Source organism: Diaporthe citri (genome assembly GCF_014595645.1).
Source record: "Diaporthe citri strain NFHF-8-4 chromosome Unknown scaffold_1, whole genome shotgun sequence".
NCBI classification, from domain to species: Eukaryota; Fungi; Ascomycota; class Sordariomycetes; order Diaporthales; family Diaporthaceae; genus Diaporthe; species Diaporthe citri.
Window position 1 is genome coordinate 8,904,685 of NW_025064846.1, and position 21,438 is coordinate 8,926,122.

The 21,438-nt window shown below is 51.1% G+C and overlaps 3 protein-coding genes across 3 annotated transcripts; 2 read left to right on the forward strand and 1 right to left on the reverse strand.

Annotated features, from left to right (window-relative positions):
* Nucleotides 1-1,454: 1,454 nt before the first annotated feature.
* Nucleotides 1,455-2,737, forward strand: INS49_002311 (uncharacterized protein; the record flags this gene model as incomplete). The annotated part of the gene is made up of 3 exons (XM_043163124.1): nucleotides 1,455-1,556; nucleotides 1,615-2,086; nucleotides 2,163-2,737. 3 exons carry the CDS (start codon nucleotides 1,455-1,457, stop codon nucleotides 2,735-2,737), a joined length of 1,149 nt encoding a protein of 382 aa, XP_043031630.1.
* An 8,424-nt stretch (nucleotides 2,738-11,161) lies between these two features.
* INS49_002312 (uncharacterized protein) lies at nucleotides 11,162-12,474 on the reverse strand (the record flags this gene model as incomplete). The annotated part of the gene is made up of 2 exons (XM_043163125.1): nucleotides 11,162-12,190; nucleotides 12,265-12,474. 2 exons carry the CDS (start codon nucleotides 12,472-12,474, stop codon nucleotides 11,162-11,164), a joined length of 1,239 nt encoding a protein of 412 aa, XP_043031631.1.
* Nucleotides 12,475-19,413: 6,939 nt separating this feature from the next.
* On the forward strand, nucleotides 19,414-19,861 carry INS49_002313 (uncharacterized protein; the record flags this gene model as incomplete). The annotated part of the gene is made up of 3 exons (XM_043163126.1): nucleotides 19,414-19,481; nucleotides 19,534-19,776; nucleotides 19,852-19,861. The coding sequence occupies 3 exons, from the start codon at nucleotides 19,414-19,416 to the stop codon at nucleotides 19,859-19,861; spliced, it is 321 nt and encodes a 106-aa protein (XP_043031632.1).
* Nucleotides 19,862-21,438: the final 1,577 nt, after the last annotated feature.

Here is a 21,438-nt window from a genome sequence, read left to right on the forward strand (position 1 = left end):
CTGACAGCTTACGACTGATCGTCCAACTTGTCCTGGGCGTGCACGATGAAAAGCATGTTGGTCCCCGGGGCCATGGCGCCCTCGAGAGCTGAGGGGGACAGGCCCGGTGTCGTGGGGCGAACCTTCATCTCCGAGATGAGACATTGGGGGGGGGGGTCACAGATTTTCGACGGGCGGACAGGTCCTGCTGCAGGGTGCGAGCTGGCCGGCTGGCTGCTTTGGTTGGTTGGGCCAGCAGATAAGAATCGGGTCCCCCGTGCCATATGCCATACATAGCCCTCTGTGCCCTGGTCTGGCGGCTCACGAGCGTGCTTGCAAGTGGTCTAAATTGAAGTGCTATTTTATATTGGTGGGAGGGACGATATGCAAGATCGCTCGTTGGAAAGGCATGCTCAACGGGGCTGTCCATGACGTGTCGATTATATGCCCGATCACGGCGCAGAGAGGCATGAGAGAGGAAAAGAACGCCCGGAAAGACGAGACAGTCGCGGACCACGCCGGGCCGAGACAGCACAGAGTCTCAACGCCTGGGCTGACAGCGGATACTGGCCGTCAACATCTCAGAACAGACCCAGGCGATGTTGAGGAGGCCCCTCTGCTCTGCCCCCCCCGGCATATGCGATGGCTGGATCAAGGCTGGCAGGGAGCCTCCTCATATCACCTGCGTCCACTCAGCGGCCTCTCTGGTGAGCAGGTCGGACAGTTCAGGGTTGGCTTACGGCAGTCATCAGACTTGCCTTGGGCCCGACCGGCGGCTGCTGGGCGGGTGATGACTTCTTGTTGTGCGACATCAGGACCCAAGGCTTTGTCAAGTGTAAAGCGATGATGGTGACATACGAGGCCTGCCTCGGAGGATACATGGCTTGCCATGCCTCGCTGTTTTCTTGATCGCTTCGGTAAGAGGCCTTGCGTGCCGGGTTATCCTACCAGCATATGGTACAAGACAGCTCTCCTGATGTTGACTGTCGTCGCTTTCCTATTGAAGTTACCAGTGCAGCTGCAGCTTGGATACTTTTTGTTCAAGCCATTGTCACATACTGGGTCCCTGCCTGACTGGACTTTGCTGACACTGGTCAAGCACCGATGAGCTGGATCGTGTCAACCCACGGCGACGGGCAAGATCAACAGGAGACACATGCACAGCCCATGGAGATCTCTATTTTTGGAGGCGAAGTCATGAAGGCTGTTTGACTACAATTTCGCTGAGAAATGCTTTGGATTTTGAGCTAATTCCCTGTGGTCGGTCTCGGGCGCGTATGTCTGAGACTTCCCCATATCACACGCGTGGACGGAACGGACAACATTCCTCCACGGCGCCAAAACAACACCCTTTACTCGACACATGTTTATAAGGGAGAAGGGATGCTCTACAACTGGGGGACGGTGCTCGCGTCAACTCTCACTCGTGTTTTCGCAGTCACTGGCAAGCCACCCAAGTGGGTCTATCCGCAGCCATGGCGTCCATTCATTCAATTGTCGTCTTTGTGTCTTTCTTTATCACCCTCGCGTGGGCACAGTTCAACCTCGCCGCAAAAGTTAACAATGTCGTGTACTGGGTAAGATCGTCCTTGCAGAGGCCAGTGGGAGCGACGGGGCTGACGTTCATCCATCCAGGGCCAAGGACCCGAGCAGAAACCGCTTCTGTATCATTGCCAGAAGCCCGAGATCGATGCCATCGCCCTCTCCTTCGTCTATCTGTTCCCGGCCCAGGCCAACGGCTACCCGGGAACAAACTTCGCAAACCAATGCAGCGGCGCCGTGTATGCCGGCCCGGGATACAACGGTGTGGTGGATCCGACAATGGACAAGCTGCAATCCAGCTGCCCCCAACTCGCGGCCGACATAGCCACATGCCAGAGAACCTACGGGAAGAAGATCTTCCTAGCTCTCGGAGGGGACTCGGGTGAATACGACCTGGACGGCGTCACGGATGGCGTGAGGTTTGCAAACATGCTTTTCGGCATGTTTGGACCGAGGAACAAGATCTGGGTCAAGGCCGGTCTGCCCAGGCCCTTCGACGTGGCTGGTGACACTGCGGGATCCGCAGTCGACGGGTTCACCCTGGACATTGAGCACCCTGCCGACGGTGAGCAGCACGCGCCTTGTATATGCTACATGCATGCTTGAGAATGCAGAAAGGCTGATGAAGAGTGAACGAGCAGACGGGGGAGCCGGGTACATAGCCTTCGCCACGCAGCTCCGCAAGCTGTTCCCCGCGTCCCCCCAGACAGGCCTCACCCTCACCGCCGCGCCCCAGTGCGCCGTGCCCGACGCCAGCATGGGCCAGCTGATAGCGAGCGTCGCCTTCGACGCGCTCTTCATCCAGTTCTACAACACGCCCGCCTGCTCCGCCAGGGCGTGGGCCAACGCCAACCCGAACTACGTCCCGGGCACGCGGCCGTTCCCCTCGGGCGGCTTCACCTACGACACGTGGACGACCGCGGTGGCCGGCGGCGCCAGCTCCGCCGCGAAGCTCTACATCGGCCTGCCGGGGAGCGCCGACGCCGTCGACGACGCCAGCTTCTACGTCAACCAGAACGAGACCAAGAACCTCATCAACGCCTACTTCTGCAACCGCAACTTCGGCGGCGTCGCCCTGTACGACGCCACGTACGCCGACGAGAACGTCGTCAACGGCCAGACGTTCACGCAGTGGACCAAGGCCGTGCTGACCGACTCGCTTGCGGATCCCGTGGTGAGGACCTGCCGCGGGCCTGCTGGTGGTGAGAAGGCCTAGACGAGGCTCTCGTGGTGGGGTGATTTCTTTTGTATGCCTTTTAGGCCCAGCATCTTCCGCGTGTTCATTGAAGGGCTGGGCCATATAGCTCAAATAAGTGCTGGCCCAAGTCCTATTGGACCGGGCCATCTCTGGGCATCTGCTGCCAACCGGGAAGGTTTAGAAATTGTTCTGGCTCTTGATGAAAATACATGATGTATGCCCATATTGCAACCCATAATATTGACAATTCACGAGGCTGTCTCATAGGCCAACACTCCTTCATTATCCGGTTCGGCTTTGCGAACTCTCTCATGTCTCAAGTGCTCGTTCCATTGAGACGAAATTTATCAGGCTGGTGATCTCTCTACCACTGTTCAGACAGAAGACACACACTGGGAACAGTTGAGTTGTAAATTTCTATGTGAATCTTCTGTCTGGGAGTTATCAAGCCGCAGATGGTCAAACCCTGGCGCATCCAACTTCAAATCAGGAGGCGTATGTCGATCCTCTTGCTCCCTTAAAAGTCGCAACACCACAGTGTACCAGCACATGCGATCATATCTACAAGAAAATATGGGATCCCGTCCGCTCTCCCTTAATCAAGCTTGTGAGAGCTGGAGTAGTAGTTGGGTCGGTGACGACCAGCGAATGCCCGGTGTTGCATGTTTTTTTCTTTTCTTTTTTGCCTCTCTTCCGTTGGTTCTTTATGTGTCGTGGTTGACCCACAGGTGGGTATCTGGCGAATCGCGGAGACGGCGTCATATAAGCCTCCCAAACTCTGGTGATAGCGATGCCTTTTATGTTCTATTATTTTCTTCGATATTTGAAAGCGGTCTGCGTCTGTATGGATTCAAGACAAAGTCAGATCGATTGGAAGTTTGGGTTGAGTTGTGACTGATGAAAACGGTCAACAGTGGCGGTCAATGCTGCAGGATTGTCTGTGCCTCCTCATTTGCCTCTTATTTTTTTTGTTTTAAAAACAAATAAGAGTTTTTCCTGTAATTGGTACGAGCCTCTTCAGACTCTAGGGTGCCTGAGATTCAGTCAAGTTGTGGTGGTAAAGACCTTCAGCCCTTGAACTACCAAAGAGCTCAACTTGGTGGGATAACGAGGTGCAATATGGTCATCACATTAGCATCTGTCAGCCTGATAGACACTGCTCTCAGTCTTCATTCATCTGCATTGTATACATCAGCAAATGTGGTGTTGATTTTGACAGGTCTGTGAGGAAATCTGGGTGAGGCAAAGCAAGAAGACCTGTTTGACAAGTAGATGGCTCAGATGTGCTATCACAAATTAGATCATGGAATATTCAGAAGGTAAAGAGTTCTCCGATTATTTATTTTGGAGCTATTGAATTGGAAACCTTCGAAGGAGCGAAGTGGCTCATTTGAATGGAGAGCCGGGGGCGTGCTGGTGAGACATTGAAGTTACAATGAGTTGCCTATCCACTCAGTCTTTCAACGTGTCCTTGTAAGGCTGATCACATGTCACATTGCCTGGAGCTACGAGACGTATAGATGGATTTACAGTTGGTCCTGATTATTCAAAGGGGGCATGGTGTTCTTTCGTTCTTCCACCGGAGTACTAGTAGTTTCCTCAAATGCTTTGTTTGAACTGACACATTCAAGTTGTTATGCAAGTATAGGCAAATAACAGTAAGCAGGCTATGGAAAGGTGGACAAACTGTCCCGGATATATTTATAAGCAGTCACAGATTCCTTGCTGCCAGTAACTTTTTGGAGACTGGCTGGGTGGAAGAATGGTTGTGTTTTGGTAACACCCAGGAGGAGATGGGTACGATTGGCAGTGGCGACTCCATAGTCTGCATACTGGCGAGCACGAAAAGAATATTGGAATAACCAAACCTGCCTGCTTACCGGTAATGAATTCAATTTAAAGGGATAACATGATTGTGTGGTCAATGGCCACTGCAAGATGATCAGGAACAAGGCTGGGGCTGTTCACTTCTCAACAGTAACTTTCCAGGTAAACAGTCTGCTGAAGTATTTCACTGTCAACCATTCACATTCGTGGGCCAAGAATGAGGTGAGAAGCCTCCATCAAATCTCTAGATGTCTTCCTAATCTACTAGCAAAATAAGGATTTCTTATGCCAGTATTAATATACTTACTAATCAGTATATGATAATAACTTTATTCATGCTAAGCTACCTGGGTATCGGTACATATATAAGATGTATGCGTATATAGTGTTCGCCATATGGCATGTAGTCCTTTTGCAAGTCTATTAGCACTGGGAGACATGTTCTGGAGCCTGATGAAAACCAGGACGCTTCCTTGTCTTTGAAGCCAAGGCTTCCTCTGATTAGTATGTGGGACCAGCATCGCTGCTATGATACAGAAGACATCCAGATCTCAATGTATTATTATTTTATATGCTACGCCGCTCTTTTCTCCCCAATATATGCTATATTAAATTAATATTCCTATCTCTTCATTTTAAAAGGACTATATGCTTATTCAATTCTTGCTATTCTATACATATATTAAGTACTATGTATACTGGAGACTCTATCACGACCATGCCGGGCCTAAAAAGTTACTTAACCAGACTCATTTTAATGCCGAAAGGCAGCAGGCTAGAATAATTTCACCCTTTAAAATGCGATTTTGGTCCGTGAGAAAACTAAATTGGGCAGGAATAAAAGCTTCCGCTAAAGATGAACTTTAGAACCAGAGGTAGGGAAGATTGCCATAAGCTGGCGCATTGCTCCATAACGTAAAGAAACTAAGAATATGATTTAAAAGCCGATCCTAAAATGCAAGAAAACGCAGTATACGGGCTAAATTGCTTTAGCAAATTTCTAGGCAAAGCAAATTCCTTGTTTAAATAGAGAAATAGAAAGGTGTTAATTCACCTCTCTTAATCTTTGGGTTCTGGTATGTTTAATTCGGAAGACTATAATGACCGCTAAAGCCTTAGAGAATATCCAAAGCAAGGAAGAGCTGTTTAAAAAGATAAGAAAAATGGGCTATATTTTACCGCGCAGGAAATAGGATGGACCTTAGGAGCTAAACTATCTACGCTTTACTGCTAAGCAGCCCTATTACATAGATAATAAAGTATATAATCGCTTAGTTAAATAACCCATTAGCTAAATAAGTAATCATATCATTATAATAAAAATACTTTTAATAATTACATATTTAATTTTAATTATAAAGACTTAATTTATATATAAAAAGAATATTAAAGTTTATCTTTATAATGCTTAAGGGTAGTATAGTTAATTTCTTAAGGATTTACTTTATTAGCCTACTTAAAAAATTATTAATATTAAAAAGGCATTTTATTACCCCTTATTACCTTGATAATATTTGCAAATACATTATTTAAGTTCTTTTAAATATATTATTTCTTATAAGGGCGTAGCTTATTTATAAGGGTATTTAAATAATTATTCTTATCCTTAAAGAAGGCATTCTTATTAAGAAAAGTATTTAATTACTTCTTAGCCTTTTTAAAAAGTAGTTAAATATTATAATTAATAGTATTTTGCCTAGTTATAATTTAGCTTATTATTATTGCTAAGTTAAAAGCTTTTCTTAGCATATAAATAATTATTACTATAACATTTTTAAATATTACTGCCCTTATTAAAGCATTATTTACTATTAAAAGGTTTTCTTTAATTAATAATATTATAAGGACTTTTTAAGAATTAAAGGGGATAATGTTAATATATAAAAAGCTATTTATTATATTCCTCTTTATAAAGGCCTTTTTAATAACCTTTTTATAATACTTTATTATTAATTATTTATTAATAAGCATTATCTTAAGAATAAATAAAGTAAATAATGCCTTTTAATAATAATAATGCTTAAAAAACTTAAATAACTCCTTATTATATAGCTAAGAAATATATAATATATATATAAGCAAATAATATATAATAACCTTTTTATATTATACTTTAATTATTAAAAAAGTTAATATATATATTAAAGAGCTATTAAGTAATAATAATTATTATTTTTATATATTTTAAATAGCAATTTTAAAAAGAAATACTTTTATTAACTATTTATAATAAATCTTTATTATAAACTACTTATTTTAATTATAAATAAACTTATAATTAAGCAAATTAACTAAAAACCACTGCTTTTAAAGCAATTTTCCCTTTAAAATCATTACAAGAGTTAATTAATAACCGTTAATAATAATAACCTTAAGAATAATGGTTTAATTAATTAAATGATGCGGTACGGATGGGCAATGGTGGATTCTAGGTGAATTCACCGTGAATTCACCGTGAATTACGAATTCACGGTACTTTCACGGTAAATTCACCGTGAATGCTAACATTCACGGTGAATTCACGGTGAATTCGTCATGAATTCACCGTGTGTATGTATATATAGGTAGATTCCCCGTGTATTCCCCTGGAATTCACGGGGGCATTGAATTTCATACCTTTGCAACCATCATTAAATTAACCTTTAATATACTTAATATTAAAGTTACGAATAACCTAAGGACTTATTACTTAAAAATCTTATGCTTAATAACTCCGTTTTTATTTATATTAATAATATTATAAGTCTTAATATATTTTCTTATAATTTAATGATTTATAGCTTTTAAAAACTCTTTTAAATATTCTTTTATGTTAGCTTTTACTTAAATAATGCTTAAAGGAATGTTAATCTTTATATAAAGTTAAAGATAATAAAAAATAAAGTAATTAACTTAATGTTTTTTAATATAAATATTATTATTAAAAAAATGCATAAGTGCTTTATAAACTTATAAACTTATGCCTTTATAAAAGGGTAATAAGCATTTTTTTTTAAATAAAATTTATTATTAAATTAATTGCTTTAAATAAGAAAATAGCTTTATTTTATATGCATAGGCTTTTTAATAAGGTTTTGCATTATAAAGTTAATTATAAAGAGTATTTAATTTAACTTTATATGCATTAATAGCTTTATTAATTGCTATTATGCCCTAGTTAATTTCCTTTAAGGTAAATTATAACTTAACTTTATAAGTATTTAAAGTATTTATATTAATTAATTTAATGTAAATAGAAAATTCTTTTATAAAGATAAAGTAATGAGAAGGTAGGTGATATTAAGGATAAGGAGGGGGTAATGATGTATTTAGGTAAGGGGTTATTTGGCTAAGCGATGACATACTTTAATACTTAGATACCTACTGTGTCAAACTGTCTGCCGTTACCAGAGATATGTATAATAATACCTCTCTACTGCAGGATGGTTGTTCCTGGCTCTCGAGCTGGATCTGCGCCGCGCGGGCGGGGAGACGGGCCCACGCACACGGAGGCGACCTTCGATCCACTTATCCGTCGAAGTGCTCGGCCAATGTGGACGTCACGGCGCCGGGGGCCTTGGCTTACGGGCCGCGGAAGACACGAGATGACGCAACGAGAGCCGGGGGCCTTGTGATGGAGCGGCCGAAAGAGTGCCAACGGATGTGGATTACATTACACATGGCGCAGTAGCTAGACGCTACAGTAGAGCACAGTCTCTATGCCCATCGAGCTCAACGACATCAGAACGGACCAATCCACACGCCAAGGGGGCTGGATCAACGGACCCGTCAAATTACGGACGAAAAAAAGAGAGACCAAGGGACTCGTTGATCAACTCCCCATAGCGGCTTGGAGCGTATGCACAGCAGATTGACAGCATGTGCCCTTCGTGCTGACATGCATGCATTGCAATCTGCGCGCCAAACCCCCAGGCGGTGGCGGCCTCTTGGTTATTAGCAGGTCAGCGATCAACTCCACTCCCAAGCCCACCCGGGTTTCGTGAAAAAAATTGTGCCAGCTCGGAAATTCGATTCCCTCCAGACAAAGTGCTTGCAGCCGGCTAAGCCCAGCCCAGCCCAGCCTCAATGGCCGTTGGGCCGGCCGTGCAGCTCCAGCTGGATCGCAGGGGGTGTGTCGGGCGCCGGCTCCTGGGCTGGGGCTCGACCAGGCCAACCAAACCATCCAATCAAACAACCAGCTTGGCCTGGACTCTCTTCATCCCCCTGTGGGATGGGCTAGCTATTGAATCTTATCCTGCGCGTTGGATGGGTGATTACTTCGCACAGGCAGCCCTCTTCTGGGCTCTCCCTCCGCGCTGGGACGTCAACTCCCATCCCAATTGAACCTCCATCCGGGCTACAGTCCGCTAATTGCGTTTGGGGTTGGTCCTGGGGCCGCTCAGCTGTCTCAACAGCGGCCAAGAAACGCAACAGGACGGCCGGCCCCTTCGCTAAGGGGGAGAATACGTCACGGAGCTTCCAGGCCGAGGTGACAGACATTAGCTTCCCCCGTGAAATGTATTGGATTGGACTGGGCCGGATTGGATAGAATGAAAAATGGCATAATAAAAATCGCTGCTGCCGTCTCCTGACAGACAAAACGGCTGGCCTGACCGACTGACGACAGTGGACCGGAGCCCACCAAACTGACGGGAATTAAAGGGCTGAGTCGCACTCGCATCCCTCTTGGGGCGGTCCCGACCTACCCGTCCAAACTTCCCATTCACAAAGCTTGCTGCCCTTGCTCTATCTCTGTGCTGCTTGCAACCCCCCATCGAATCGAGGGGAATACAGCATTGATTGAAAAGAACAACTAGAGAGCATGAAGTCCTCTAGTCCTGACCGAGAGAATAAAATGTTTCCCATCCCGCCCAGATCAAAAATGCCATCCTTCTAGTGCATTTTGCATCTTCTCCCGCATTGACTTTCAACGCCACCCGCCCACTCTGTTACCACCTAAGCTAGGTAGTACTGGAGTGCAGTGAGGACCCAAGGGCTTCCCCGGTCTTGGTCTAAATCCGTCACTGCCCTACTAGTTCTATCGGGCTGGGATCCGGGAAGAACCGATGGACCAAGTGGGGTGCGCTAGCCAATGAGACAGCTGGGATGGGGAGGGTTACTTCCCGAACGGGCAGGAGGACGGATTGGGGGGAGGACGGGAAAGGGGCAAGGAGTACGGGGCTGCTGCACGTACCAAGTCTCCCAATTTCCAGCCTGCCCCATGCCCTGACATGCGAACGCTCCGAACTTCAACTTCACGAGGCCCAAATCTCCGCCCCTGCCCCTTCCCCAGTCCTGAGATCTGGCGAGCTCAACCGGGGAGATCACACAGGGGTTGGAATACCGCCCAGGCCAGACTGGAGCGGCTGGTGGCTGGGGCAAGGGGGCGATGGAAACGTGGGTTTTCACCAGACACAGCAAGAGATGAACACAATTGCAAGGCAGACCAGATCGGAGCAGGCATCTTCAGAGACAATGGTCTTTTTTTCTTTTTTTCCGATTCTGTTCATCTAATGAATAGAATAGAATACAGCTAAGCTATAGCAGCCATCCCTCGCTGCTCCCTAATAAAGATTACCGCTATAGCACACTGGCCATTGCGGGTATGATGGATGCTGGACGATGACTTGTATCGGTGTTCTCGTACTGGTGCTGATTGGGGTGCGTCGTCGAATGAGCGCCGAAATAGTCCAAGATCCTCCTCCATCGAGTGGGCTCCTGTGATTGCCCGCCCGTATCCGTCCCTTTCACGAACCCTCTTCACGCCGTTTGTACACAAGAAAATAAATGAAACCCTCTCTTTTTTTTTCTCGTCCAAGGAGCAGCCGCAGCATTCTGTCCCTGTCCGTTCGTCCTTCGCCTGTCGCCCAGGCAACCCGAGGTGCTCAATACTGCTGAGCACCCACGTCAATCCGATCCTTCCGAGGTTAGGCTGAAACTGAGGTTGCCGACCCGACCAGGTACACTTGATCGTCCCACTATTCCAGACTTCGCTTGCCCGTCAACTTCCTTGGTGTTTCCACTAAGCGTCAATCGGTGCGTTCTCAAACAGCTGCATCGGCGATGCTCGGTCCTGGGCCCGGAGATGGTAACTGGAACTATTTCCAGTCCCGAAATGAGTCGGTTGTCGCCTCGTCCCCCAGGAAACAACATTTCCAAACTCGTCCTCGCCCTCGTGTCGAGAGCAGAGCCAGGTTGGCCTGCCTCCGGTAGGTTGGTAGTATTAGGTGCACAACTCCTCGAGTGGTGCCTGGGTGCAGGGCGAGGCAATTGATCTTTTCTGAAACCGAATTGGGGGATTTTGGGTATAACAGCCCTCCTGACAAGAACCCCAATGTGAGGCGGGCTGGGAGTGATGAGAAGAAAAGTGTGCGGACATGCCGAATCGAAGTAAAAAAGTCTTGAGACGAGAAAGTAAACATGTGCGTGTGAATATCAAACTCGCTAATGCCATGACGCTGGTATCCAAATCCAGATGCAGTCTTATTTTAAATCCGTCTCCATGAATAATCAATACACTTTGTATGCCCAACAACGAAGATATGAATTACCCTTGTCCACGGGTCGCGGTGAACAAGGACAAGGTACGATGGAAAGAGTTCGCAAGCCCGTGAGGGCCGCATCGCAGCTCGTGTTCTAGTGAGCCACGGCATTTGGCTGTCCATCGAAGTATGTCACGTTGTATTGTGATGATGCTTGTGGAGGTCGTGGGAACCCGTTCACTTGGCTTGGTGGGGTGGGGGTGACTGGACATCGTGGTGGGAGCTGCGTGTAGCCCTCGACCTGACCGTTAACACCAAACGAGGCACCGTCGGGGGTGATGGGTGGCGTCATGTAGCCATCGGCGACACCAGGTGCTGAGCCGTGACCCTTGAGGGGAGTGCTGTAGATGTCGGCACTCTGGGGCGAGCTGCCGCACTCGGCTGGAGGAGTCGCGGGCCCGTTGACCTGTGGTCGTTGAATGGCAGCCTGTTGCGCCAGGAAGTCGGCGAGCTTGGTTGAGACGCGAGAGAAGTGGTTGGACGAGTACTTGCGGGAGAGCGTGACGGAGGGCTGGTGCAGATGTTGAGACAGCGTCAGCAGCGTGTCGCGGCAGTCACGGTCCCACTCGCCATCGTTGACCTCGGGTCGGTTGAGGATCGCCCGTGCCAGGGCGTGAGAGGCACGCGCCATGATGGATGGCTTCGTGGAGACGAAGTCACGGTGGTAGAGGGCGATCTCGCAGAGGTAAGCGGTCATGTCCCTGACCTCACGGTCGTCTTGCTCGTCAGCCCAGATGATGGACTGGAAGAAGTCGACAGTGGGGTGGCCGATGTTCCACTCCAGCGTGTTGAGGACGTGCATCTCCATCTGGGTGAACATGCCAGCGTCGTACAGACCACAGCACATGTTGTTGAGCTCGTTGATCTGGGGGACCCGGTCCTTCTTGTCACCGTACTTGGCAGCGATCAGGAGGGCTGCACAGCCGACAAGCTGGTAGTGCTGCTTGTAGACCACCCGCTTGGAGCAGTACCTGTCAAGCAGGTTGATGGTTAGGAACAGGGTTTCCCGGAGGAGTGAGAAAGCAGCATGTGCCTCGATCAAGAAGTCGATCAGGTAGGGCCGCATGAACCACTGGATCTCACGCTGCATGTCGATGAGGTTGGCGTCGGGCAGTGTCTCGTCCTATTGCGTGGTCAGTGAGTGTTCTCCGGGAGACGACTCGGAGCAGTCGGTGATTGAGCAGCAAGGGGACCCACCTCCATGTGCCTCGCATGTTGCATGATGTCCTCGAGATATTCATCGCTGGCCAGCCTCGAGAGCTCATGGGCAATTGTGATCTGCCTGTCGACCTTGGCGTCCCACCTCCTGGCGCGAACCAGGCTCGCAGCTCGCTCGGCAGAGAACTGGTGTACCCTTTGGTATTCGGGCTCGAAGACCTCCTCAACTGGTTGAGAGTGGGGAGCCATCTTGCTGGACTGTTTTGAAAGTGAACCGGAATGGACGATCGTCGATGACGGCTTCGGCAGTTCGAAATGTACACACACAAGTTCCCCAGGAAGCTTGTTTTGGTGGTTGTTGTCGACGGGGCGTTCAAGATTCGAAGTAAGAAACAAATCGGTTCGGCCGGTTGTCGAGACGGTGAAGGAATGAAATGCGGTCAGAAGAGACTATTAAATGGTCTAGTCGAGTCGACTATTATTAGTATTATTAATGAGTGTGGTGTTGTTGATTGTAATGAATGAATGGCAGCTTGGGTTGATAATGAGTGACAATGGCTGGTGCCAAAAAGGAGGAAGTTGAAGAGTCGAGAGCCACGTTGAACAGTGGTTGAAATGGAGATGGGATGGAAGAGTGGCCGGGAGCACAGGCCGGTTTTAAAAGTGGAGTTTTTTTGGCGACTGTGCTGCAAATGCAATGCACGGCTCTATAGCACCGACAAGGGTTCTGATCAGCCTCGAGTTCGATTCTCATCTTTCAGGGGTGAATCAAGACAAGATCTCAACGAAGAAATTCAAGACAGCCCACAATGGGTTTCCGCCATTCTCCGTAGGGAAAGGAAGGGAAGGGAGTCTCTTTTCTTCCTCTCTCATTCTTTCGGCTTTCTCTTCTGATTCGCCCGATCTTACACACACCAGACCGGGCCAGCGTGCTGGGATCTGGCGTGCGGAGAATAGCACACAAACGTATTGTGTGCCCATTGAGTTGCCTCAAATGGGGTCAATTCTGGCAGACAAGGGGGGAAAACGCCTTCAGCGCTTTCCTCGACCATTGTGCAAGCCTGAATGCGGGACTTGAGAAATGGGCCTGGAAGGACAATTGCACAGGCAGATTCTTTCGCAGATGCCCATTTCTTGGGTCCTCCCCATCCACATCTCACGATCACACGACCTCAGCGCGCTGACGCTGTTCACGACAGCAAAAGGCACGAAAAGGGAAAGAGATCATTGCTCAAGGAAGGTGGGTAGACAGGAGAATCCCTTACCGCTAACGGTCGATTGTCTGGCAAGACAGACAAAATGACACAATTCCTGAGGTCGGGTAGGAGCGACGAATTAACGTTTCCCACGAGACGCGATTACCTCAGTTGAGGATAGAAAGCTTGTCAAGGTTGGCTGTGATGGGTTGGCCTGTAGGCATGTACCTGTGAAGGGAGCGAGCCACGGTTAGGATCATTGGTCATGCCGAAGATTCGACCAGGCCGACACCCCGTGACGCAGCAACAACTCTGGCATCACGTCAGGTGAGACCGTGCCAGAGCTTGATGCAGGTACGAGGGCCGGTCCAGCCTTTTTGCCCAAGGACAGGACAGGCTTGGAAAGTCACGCCGGCAGGCCCCGGGGGAGGGGAGTCGTTCACACATACCTCTCGCTCTCAACACCTTGAAAAGCTATGAAGCTTTGCCGTGAACAGGATCATGTAGTGCAACGGTGATCCGAATCCTCAAATGATGTTGCTGTCCTTCTCTTTTGATGACCGAGTAAGTTGCGTACACTTGCTCGGCTCCGGTGCTCTGCTGGTGGGACGGCGGGGGCTGTCTGCTACCAGGTCGGTGAACAACTCGATTCCGTTGACCGTTGACCTCTCAAGAATCCCGAGGGGCCGATTGATTGATAGGGAGTCGGGCGGAATGGTTGGACGAAGGGATCGGGGGTGGGGGAGATTTGAGATTCCCTCGAAGCCGAGCCGAAGAATTCCAGTCGGGTCGAGTACACAATGCAGAATGGGATTGAGTCTAGATGGCACTTGGGGGAAGGTATGACAAGAGGGGGATATTAGTTCCTCTCTTGTGCTCCTGGAACCCAAGATATATATCTTGACTCGTTCTGCAAGGCTCTCACTGTCTCTGGGGTTGAGCTTGTCCTGGCTGGTCCGGTCCTCAGGTGGAACTCGGGGCTGGGAACTAGAGCGGCAGCTGGGTGCGGATGTCGATGCAGCCCAGTGGGTAGTATTCTCCTTCCCTCCGTTTCCGAACGTTGTCAAGAAAGGGAGATGGCGGTTTGGAAGGACTGGTTCGGGAGAGAGGAAGGATGAGTGAATGGCGGATGGCGAGTGGAGGGAGAGGAGGAGAGGAGGAGAGAGAGGCAGATATTTGCATGCCAGGAGAGAGCAAGGTGTAGGTGTAGGAGGTGGGACGTCGACAAGGAGAGGGATTGGACAGGAGGTCCCCATCAGCATTTTCCTCGCAGCAAGGACCCAGCACAGGGGGGTGATCGTTGCTGCAAGACGGACACAGTGCTGCACCCAAGCTAGCAGGCGTGCAGGCGTGCCAGACAGGGGTGGCATCCAGGGACCAGGATCGCTCTCACCTCCAAAGTGCTCTTGCTCTGCAGGTGGTGGTGGTGGTACCTACGACCCAGCTCGGCAGGTAGCGCTGTACAGTACCTGGGGACGGGTACCGATGGCTGCAGCTCCAAGCAGCAAGGCACCACACAAACTCACAGACACAGACACACACTCTCACACCCACACACCGCGAGACAGGGTGGTCTGTTCGGCGTACCTGTCCACGACGCGCAGGTCTCTTAATAGAGACCGCAGTACACAAACTACCTCTTTCGCTCCCCCAGGAACGCCAACCAGAGTACGTGACTCTGTATACATGGCGTGTGTGCGTGCGTGCGGCGTGCGTTGCAAGTGTGCCCTTCCCTCGCCTTTCCTTCTTCGAACCTGCTGCTGCTGTAACTGTCTTGCAAGAGCAGCAGAGAACAGGGCACCGGGGCCAAGAAAGAAACAGCCAAGCAGGGCACGGAGCGACGAACCCATGCCAATTGCCAATTCAACTGTGAACCACACCCCGGCCCACTCTCAAATCACCCACCCAAGCACACACGGCTAGCAAGCAAGACGGAGACGGGGCTGGACGGATGAAGCGGGTGCAGCACTGCGAGACGGTATCATAATCCTCAATGCCTAGCCTACACACGTACAGTACACTCAACGCATGGTCTCCGTACCTACTGTACCTGCTGTAGGAGCACGGGGCACAGAGCACAGCGGCTTTTTTGTGCCTCGAAAAGCAAGCAAGCCAGCCGTGTGCGTGTGTGCGCGTGTGCGTGTGCACCGGCACCCAAAGTCTGGCATCTTTTGACTTTGACCCTGCCTATCCGTAGACGTACACCCCACATCCCATCAGGTGCTTTGCTTCAAGGTTGGCCTTGTTCCCGGTCAGAGGGCGGCAGCCCCAAAACACGCCGTGGCGGCTGCTCTCATTGTTGGCTGTCATTGTCAGGAGACTCTGGGCAACGAACGGGCAAGAAGGGCGAGAGGGACAGTCGACTCAGAACTGACCGCATTGTGTACCTTGCGGTCAGTGGGTGGATGCGTGATCGGTAGACAAATGGGTGATGGGATGGGGATGGGCGGTATGCGTGCAGATGCAGCTTGTCTGAGCTCCATTTTGTCAATCCATCCGGAAGGCCGAATTTGCCTGCTGCGGGTCGCCACTGTGTGGCATCTTGGATTCCTTGTTGGTGCTCCTCCGCAATGGATCTACTGACTGTACACTGCTGTACTTGGCTATGTACGTAGACTACAGTCTTGTAGACCGACCACCTACTAGTCTACAGTATAATGAGGTATCCCAAGGTTTGTTGTGCCATATGTCGTGCGTCCCGCGCAACTGACTGAGACATGTCCACCCACGGAAAGCGCATCGCCGCTCATCAAGAAGCTGAAGCAACCATTCATCCGCCCGCCTGTTATAATCAGGGCCCATCCGTGGCCGAACACAAGCAGGGGTGGCATAGCTAAGCTTAAACACGCGCCATGCCACAGGGCCTTCATCGTCCGGCCCGCCAAGAGGCGTGTGAGGACGGTCAAGTGTGCGCCCAGCGACAGGCCACGACTGGACGGACGAGAGCGCTGGGATTGGCCGCCACAGATAGCCTCTGGCCCCCTACCACTGCTACACCTCCCTAGCGGCCCAGGCACCGTGCTAGACTACCTAGGTAGACACCTACCTCAGGTACGTCTTCACAACGACAAAGTTGGGCCTACCTCGAAACACCGTCTGGGAATCCCCAGCCTCGGCCCAATGTCGCCACTGGAGCTGTCTACTATCTATCACTGCAGGGACACCGTCCAACGTTGCTGCAGTGTGCGTTGCAAGTGACCAGACGGAAGAGAGGGAAGACCAGGAAAGATAGCATCAGTCCCCTGATCACCGTCCAATTGCACGTGTGCGTGTCCGAGCCTTGCCTTGCCTCACCTCCCACACATCGAATTTCTAACCTTCGGCTGACACGAGCGCACATGAGGCACGACGCACTCGCGTCAAGCGGTGTCGTGTCTGCGTTTGTTCCGTGTCGCGGTCGGTGTCAAAGAGCTTCCCCGCAGCTTCCTACTTGGGACTTCTCACAGAGGGATTGTGTAGGATTGCGGGCCCCTCGGCTGGGTCGCAACAAAAGTCACTGTAGCTACATAGGTAGCCACTGGGGGCTGGGTGGCTGATGGGAGCCTCGTGTATCTCCGGAGGATGGAGGGCGGTGGGCTCGGTTTCGCCCTCCGGCCAGCTGTTACTGTACCAGTTATACCTGCTTGTATCAAGGAGCTCCCACAACCTCCTTACCGGTCTATCTCCGAGCTGGCTCTGGTGTGTTCTAAACCTGCTATCTTTGCCATGGCCAAAGGATCGTTATGGGCTGTCCATATAATGTGGCACCCTGACATGCTTGGATTTGATCTGCTGTCAAGAATGTGCTTGTCCACTCAGTGCATTGCATCGCCTCAATGGATTCATCTTGACCGCTCGCTGTCGAGCCGGCCTTTGTCCCCAGATCCACGGAACGACGTCGATGCCGTCCAAGCACAGCTTGATGCGCTCCACGAGGATGCCTGCAGACAGCAAAAGCCAATGCCATGGCTTGTGATACGGAAATGTGCGCGAGCTGTGCGCGTCCTGGTGGAGACCGCATATGCTCGATGATGAGGGATTGACGAGCTGTGCAGCCGGGGGAGGGGGCGATTGCTCCTCAGGGGAGACGGCGCGTTGGGCCTTGGACAACGAATTTCCAAGTTAGGCCTTAAATCACATCACATAATTACCAGTTGCCCCGGTATACGTACTGTGTAATAAGAGAGATATCGCAGGTCTGGGGATTAATTTGACGGCCGTTTTTTTTTGTTCTCTCCCACAACGGTCCAGCTTCTGGGTCCAGCATCTTCCCGGCTATGGCGTGCATCAATCTCCTGGAATTCGGCACCGGCCTGAGGGACCGAAGTTCTGTAGATTGCCCATTAATCGAGAATGCGATTCGTATTTTGATATTCGACACTGTAATGCCATGGCGTTGGCATCTGGGGTTGAGCTAGCTGTTTGCCTCGATGGAACCTCAACTAGCTGATACCACCTCGCGGAGAGAGCCTCGCAATGGCTGCCTCTCCCAACCTCGGTACAGCCACACCAGCGCAGGCGTGACATCCTTCCATCCCAACAGCTCAGGAGGAGGTTGGCCATCAACACGACATTCACCCATCCACGCAAGAAATTCAGCAGACACGCAAGCTGAGGAGCCAGCTCGGAAACCATGCCGGAATCGTGGATCCACAGGCGGTTGTCGACAGGCCACCACCAGAAGCCCATGGGGTACCATCCGCCCAGGCGCCCCACGCGTAAAGCATTTAGGCAGGGTGGGCTTCTCGTGAGAATCAAGGTTCTCCATCCTCAGATCCTCGACAGTCCACTTGACCCGTTCTGGCTCGATTGGTTACCAAACAGGCTGGATAGATCGTACGTACCCTGCCTCAGCTTATCCAACAATCACGAAAGCTGGCAGTACTACGCACTACGCCGCAGAGGGCCGGTCAAGACGCACCAGCTCGGTGACAGCGCCAACGCGAATGGCGGGAGGCTTGGGTGGAGGAAGGGCCCATCCCGAACAGAGCACAGCCCAATCACGGGCCCAGGACGCGAACCTGCACGACACCAGGTTCGCCGGACCGTAAGATCTAATGCGTGTCATGGCAAATAGCAGAAAACAGCAGACATGCGACTGACGTTCAAAACATGGCGGCTTGTGGGCAACCACCACACACGGTCGTTGGCCGGGCCCTGACCAAGCCCCGCGCCCCCGCGAAGAGGTCGCTGTCGCGGGCCCCCCTTTCGTCGTCATCATCATGGCATTGAGATGCCCCTCTCCCTTCACGCATCGCATTGAGAGAGGCCATCTCGACAGACCCGCTAAGCAACCAAGGAAAACACGCCGCCGAGTGCCCACATGAGACGCGACTCAACATCGCCAAATCCCATGGGGCCTATGCGCCGGAGATGATCATTAGACGCTGGTGGCGCGGGCTTGCCCACCCAAGCCACACCGGCCAGCCGCCGCCTGTCTACGCGGGCAGTCTAGTTGCTTGTCCATCCCCATAGCTGGCCCCTGCCAATAACCGTTACCGAAATACACCGCGAAATTGCGTGCAATGCTAGGTACTATCTCGGTCCTTGGGTCAGAGACGGGCCCCTTCATGCGGTGCGACCCAGCAAGTTGGGACCGTCGACGTCTGAATGGCCGGCGGCCCCATCTGCCAGGTATCGCTGTTGCTCGCTGCCGTGTGTCGTGAGACTGTTTTTGACGTATGTTGCCAGCTGCTGGCCTGCCAAATCTGTCCCTGCTCGATGCAAGCAATCAATCAATCAAGCCGAGGCGGGCGCAACGCCTGTCACTCCATACAGGTGGTTACGGCTATTTACAAGGACGCTGGCGTGAGACGCTCACCCCCACACTCTGCCTCCCTTTTCAGCTTGCAATACGGCCTCGCAGGTTTCAAACCGATTGACAGAGGAGAAGCAAGCTCGACATCATACAGTCTGACAGTCAGGGAGTCTGGGCTGGTGAGATGCAGTGCACTGACAATACAATTCGTGCAGTGCAGGCGCAGTGCCGTGCAGGTCTTGTTACGCAGCAGAGATGCTGATCTGCGGCATTCAATATCCGAGCTTCAGGGGCTTCACTGTCGCGGCGCCGGGGTCCTTCTTGTAATCTGTGCCTGTGCCTGTGCCTCAGGCGGATGCTGACTTGCCATCTGAGATCATCTGAGGTCGGTGTGCTGGGACGGCCTGCTATGGACGTCGCTTATCACTACACATGCCCCGGATTCCGCGACCACTGCTCGCCATTGACTGGGGTTTTAGAGTTCTGGACTGCCCCATACCCATCGCAGTGCCCAGCATCAGCAACCGACTCCGATGAAATACGCCTGATACTTCTGTCGTCGAACCGTTTCGAGCTCTACTGGGTGCTGACAGCCGGCTACCACAGCAAACCCCGGCAGTCCGTTGCACAGCCGGGAGCAGATCTGCCATCCAATTGGTCAGGTTTCTCAAGGCTCAGGTCCTGACATCGCAGGTCCGATTAGACGCTACCTAGTTTGGCCCCGTCTCAAACCTGCGCGCGGCTCGAAGGAACCTACATTGACCAAGATTTGGCCACACATTCGATATGGTCGCAGTAGGCTTCAAGCGAGGCCATCGTCAGACTGTTCCTTGATTGCCATGCGCTTCAGACACACGATCAGACCTACTGAACCAAACAATGCAGAACATAACCGGTTGGCCCGAACCACTACCTGCGGATCATTCTGCACCAACCATCTGGGGACTTGACCATTGGCTCCGAGGTCTGCCCTACTGCACCCTCACAGTCACAGTCTGGGGGATGATCTCGAATCCGCTGCTCCAATGAGAAGACCAAGAGGGACAGTCTGAAACTTTCGCTAGCCATCCTAGTTTGTGGTGTTCCTTTGCCAACTCATCGCTCAGCCCTGACTCCGGACGTGGACCAGATTTTGCTGGCGCCAGACAGAACGATCGTCCAGCCACATGGGCGACCTCGGGAGCATTTCGCGACTCGTGGCGGAAGCGAGCACCATCTGTCTCCCTTGGAGGCGCGATGATACCATAGTACGACAGGTGGCACTATCAGCCGGTCCATTGGGCGATATCTGCTTTTCTCTTGCAGGCCCGCCCGCTCTGCCGCTGCAGGAAATACTTCATATCGTTGAGACAGCAGACCGTGGGCCGGCCCAAGCCACACTGCGCACTGGCAGCAGACCGGTCTCGTCATGGCCTCGATAGATCTCGCGCCCTTCTAGAAAGATCGCTAGTGTGATCTCGCGGAATAGCTGCCGTCGGGAGGTAAACTAGCGGTCACGAAAAGCAACAGTATTCTTGGTCTCAGACCCCATCCACAGCCACCGACGACCGAGCCCGCAGGAAGCTGTCTGGCCCTTGCCTTGGCTTGGCCTGCCTCCTTACTATGGGGCCCCTGGGCGTTCGTGGCTGTCGTGATGCCGTGCGAAGCTTTGGCCGCCGCGGCACCGCGCAGCAACAGGATTTCCACTGGCAGTCAGACGATGGCGGGAGATTCGCTACTGCATGTGAAGAGGCTGCCAGCGCACCTCGACGTCCCTCTGCACCCCAGTTTCCTGCAGGAAAGGAGTTCCCAATGACCCATGGCTAGCCAAGGATCATGCGCATACGTCGACAACATCCAATCCGTCCGACAGTGTGGGGTATGCCATCTGTCGGTAAGGGAGACGCGCCATTCCCTGTTGGGCCCTAACCCAGCGCTAGCCTCGCACCCCCTTCCCCCGAACCACAGCAGCAGACGAGTTGCATGTTCGACGAACCACTTTCGAAGCTTCGTCGCCTTTCTATTCCGGGAAGTCTGTTTACATGGGGCCTTTTGGAATATCGTGAGGTTGGGGAGTCAGGTTTTCCCCTCAATTCACGCGTGGCCGGTTGACGCGTGCATAACGAACTCACCACTTTGTTTCGACCAAGTTCACGATAGCCGCTGTGCAAAACCCCAGAAAAAGTCTGTCAGCGGTGAGCCCCTCATCCCCGCCTACCCACCCTAGGCGTCCAACGGAACGTCGCCGGTTCACGACTAATAGCAGTGAAATATCTGATTTGATTTTTTTTTCTCTCCCTA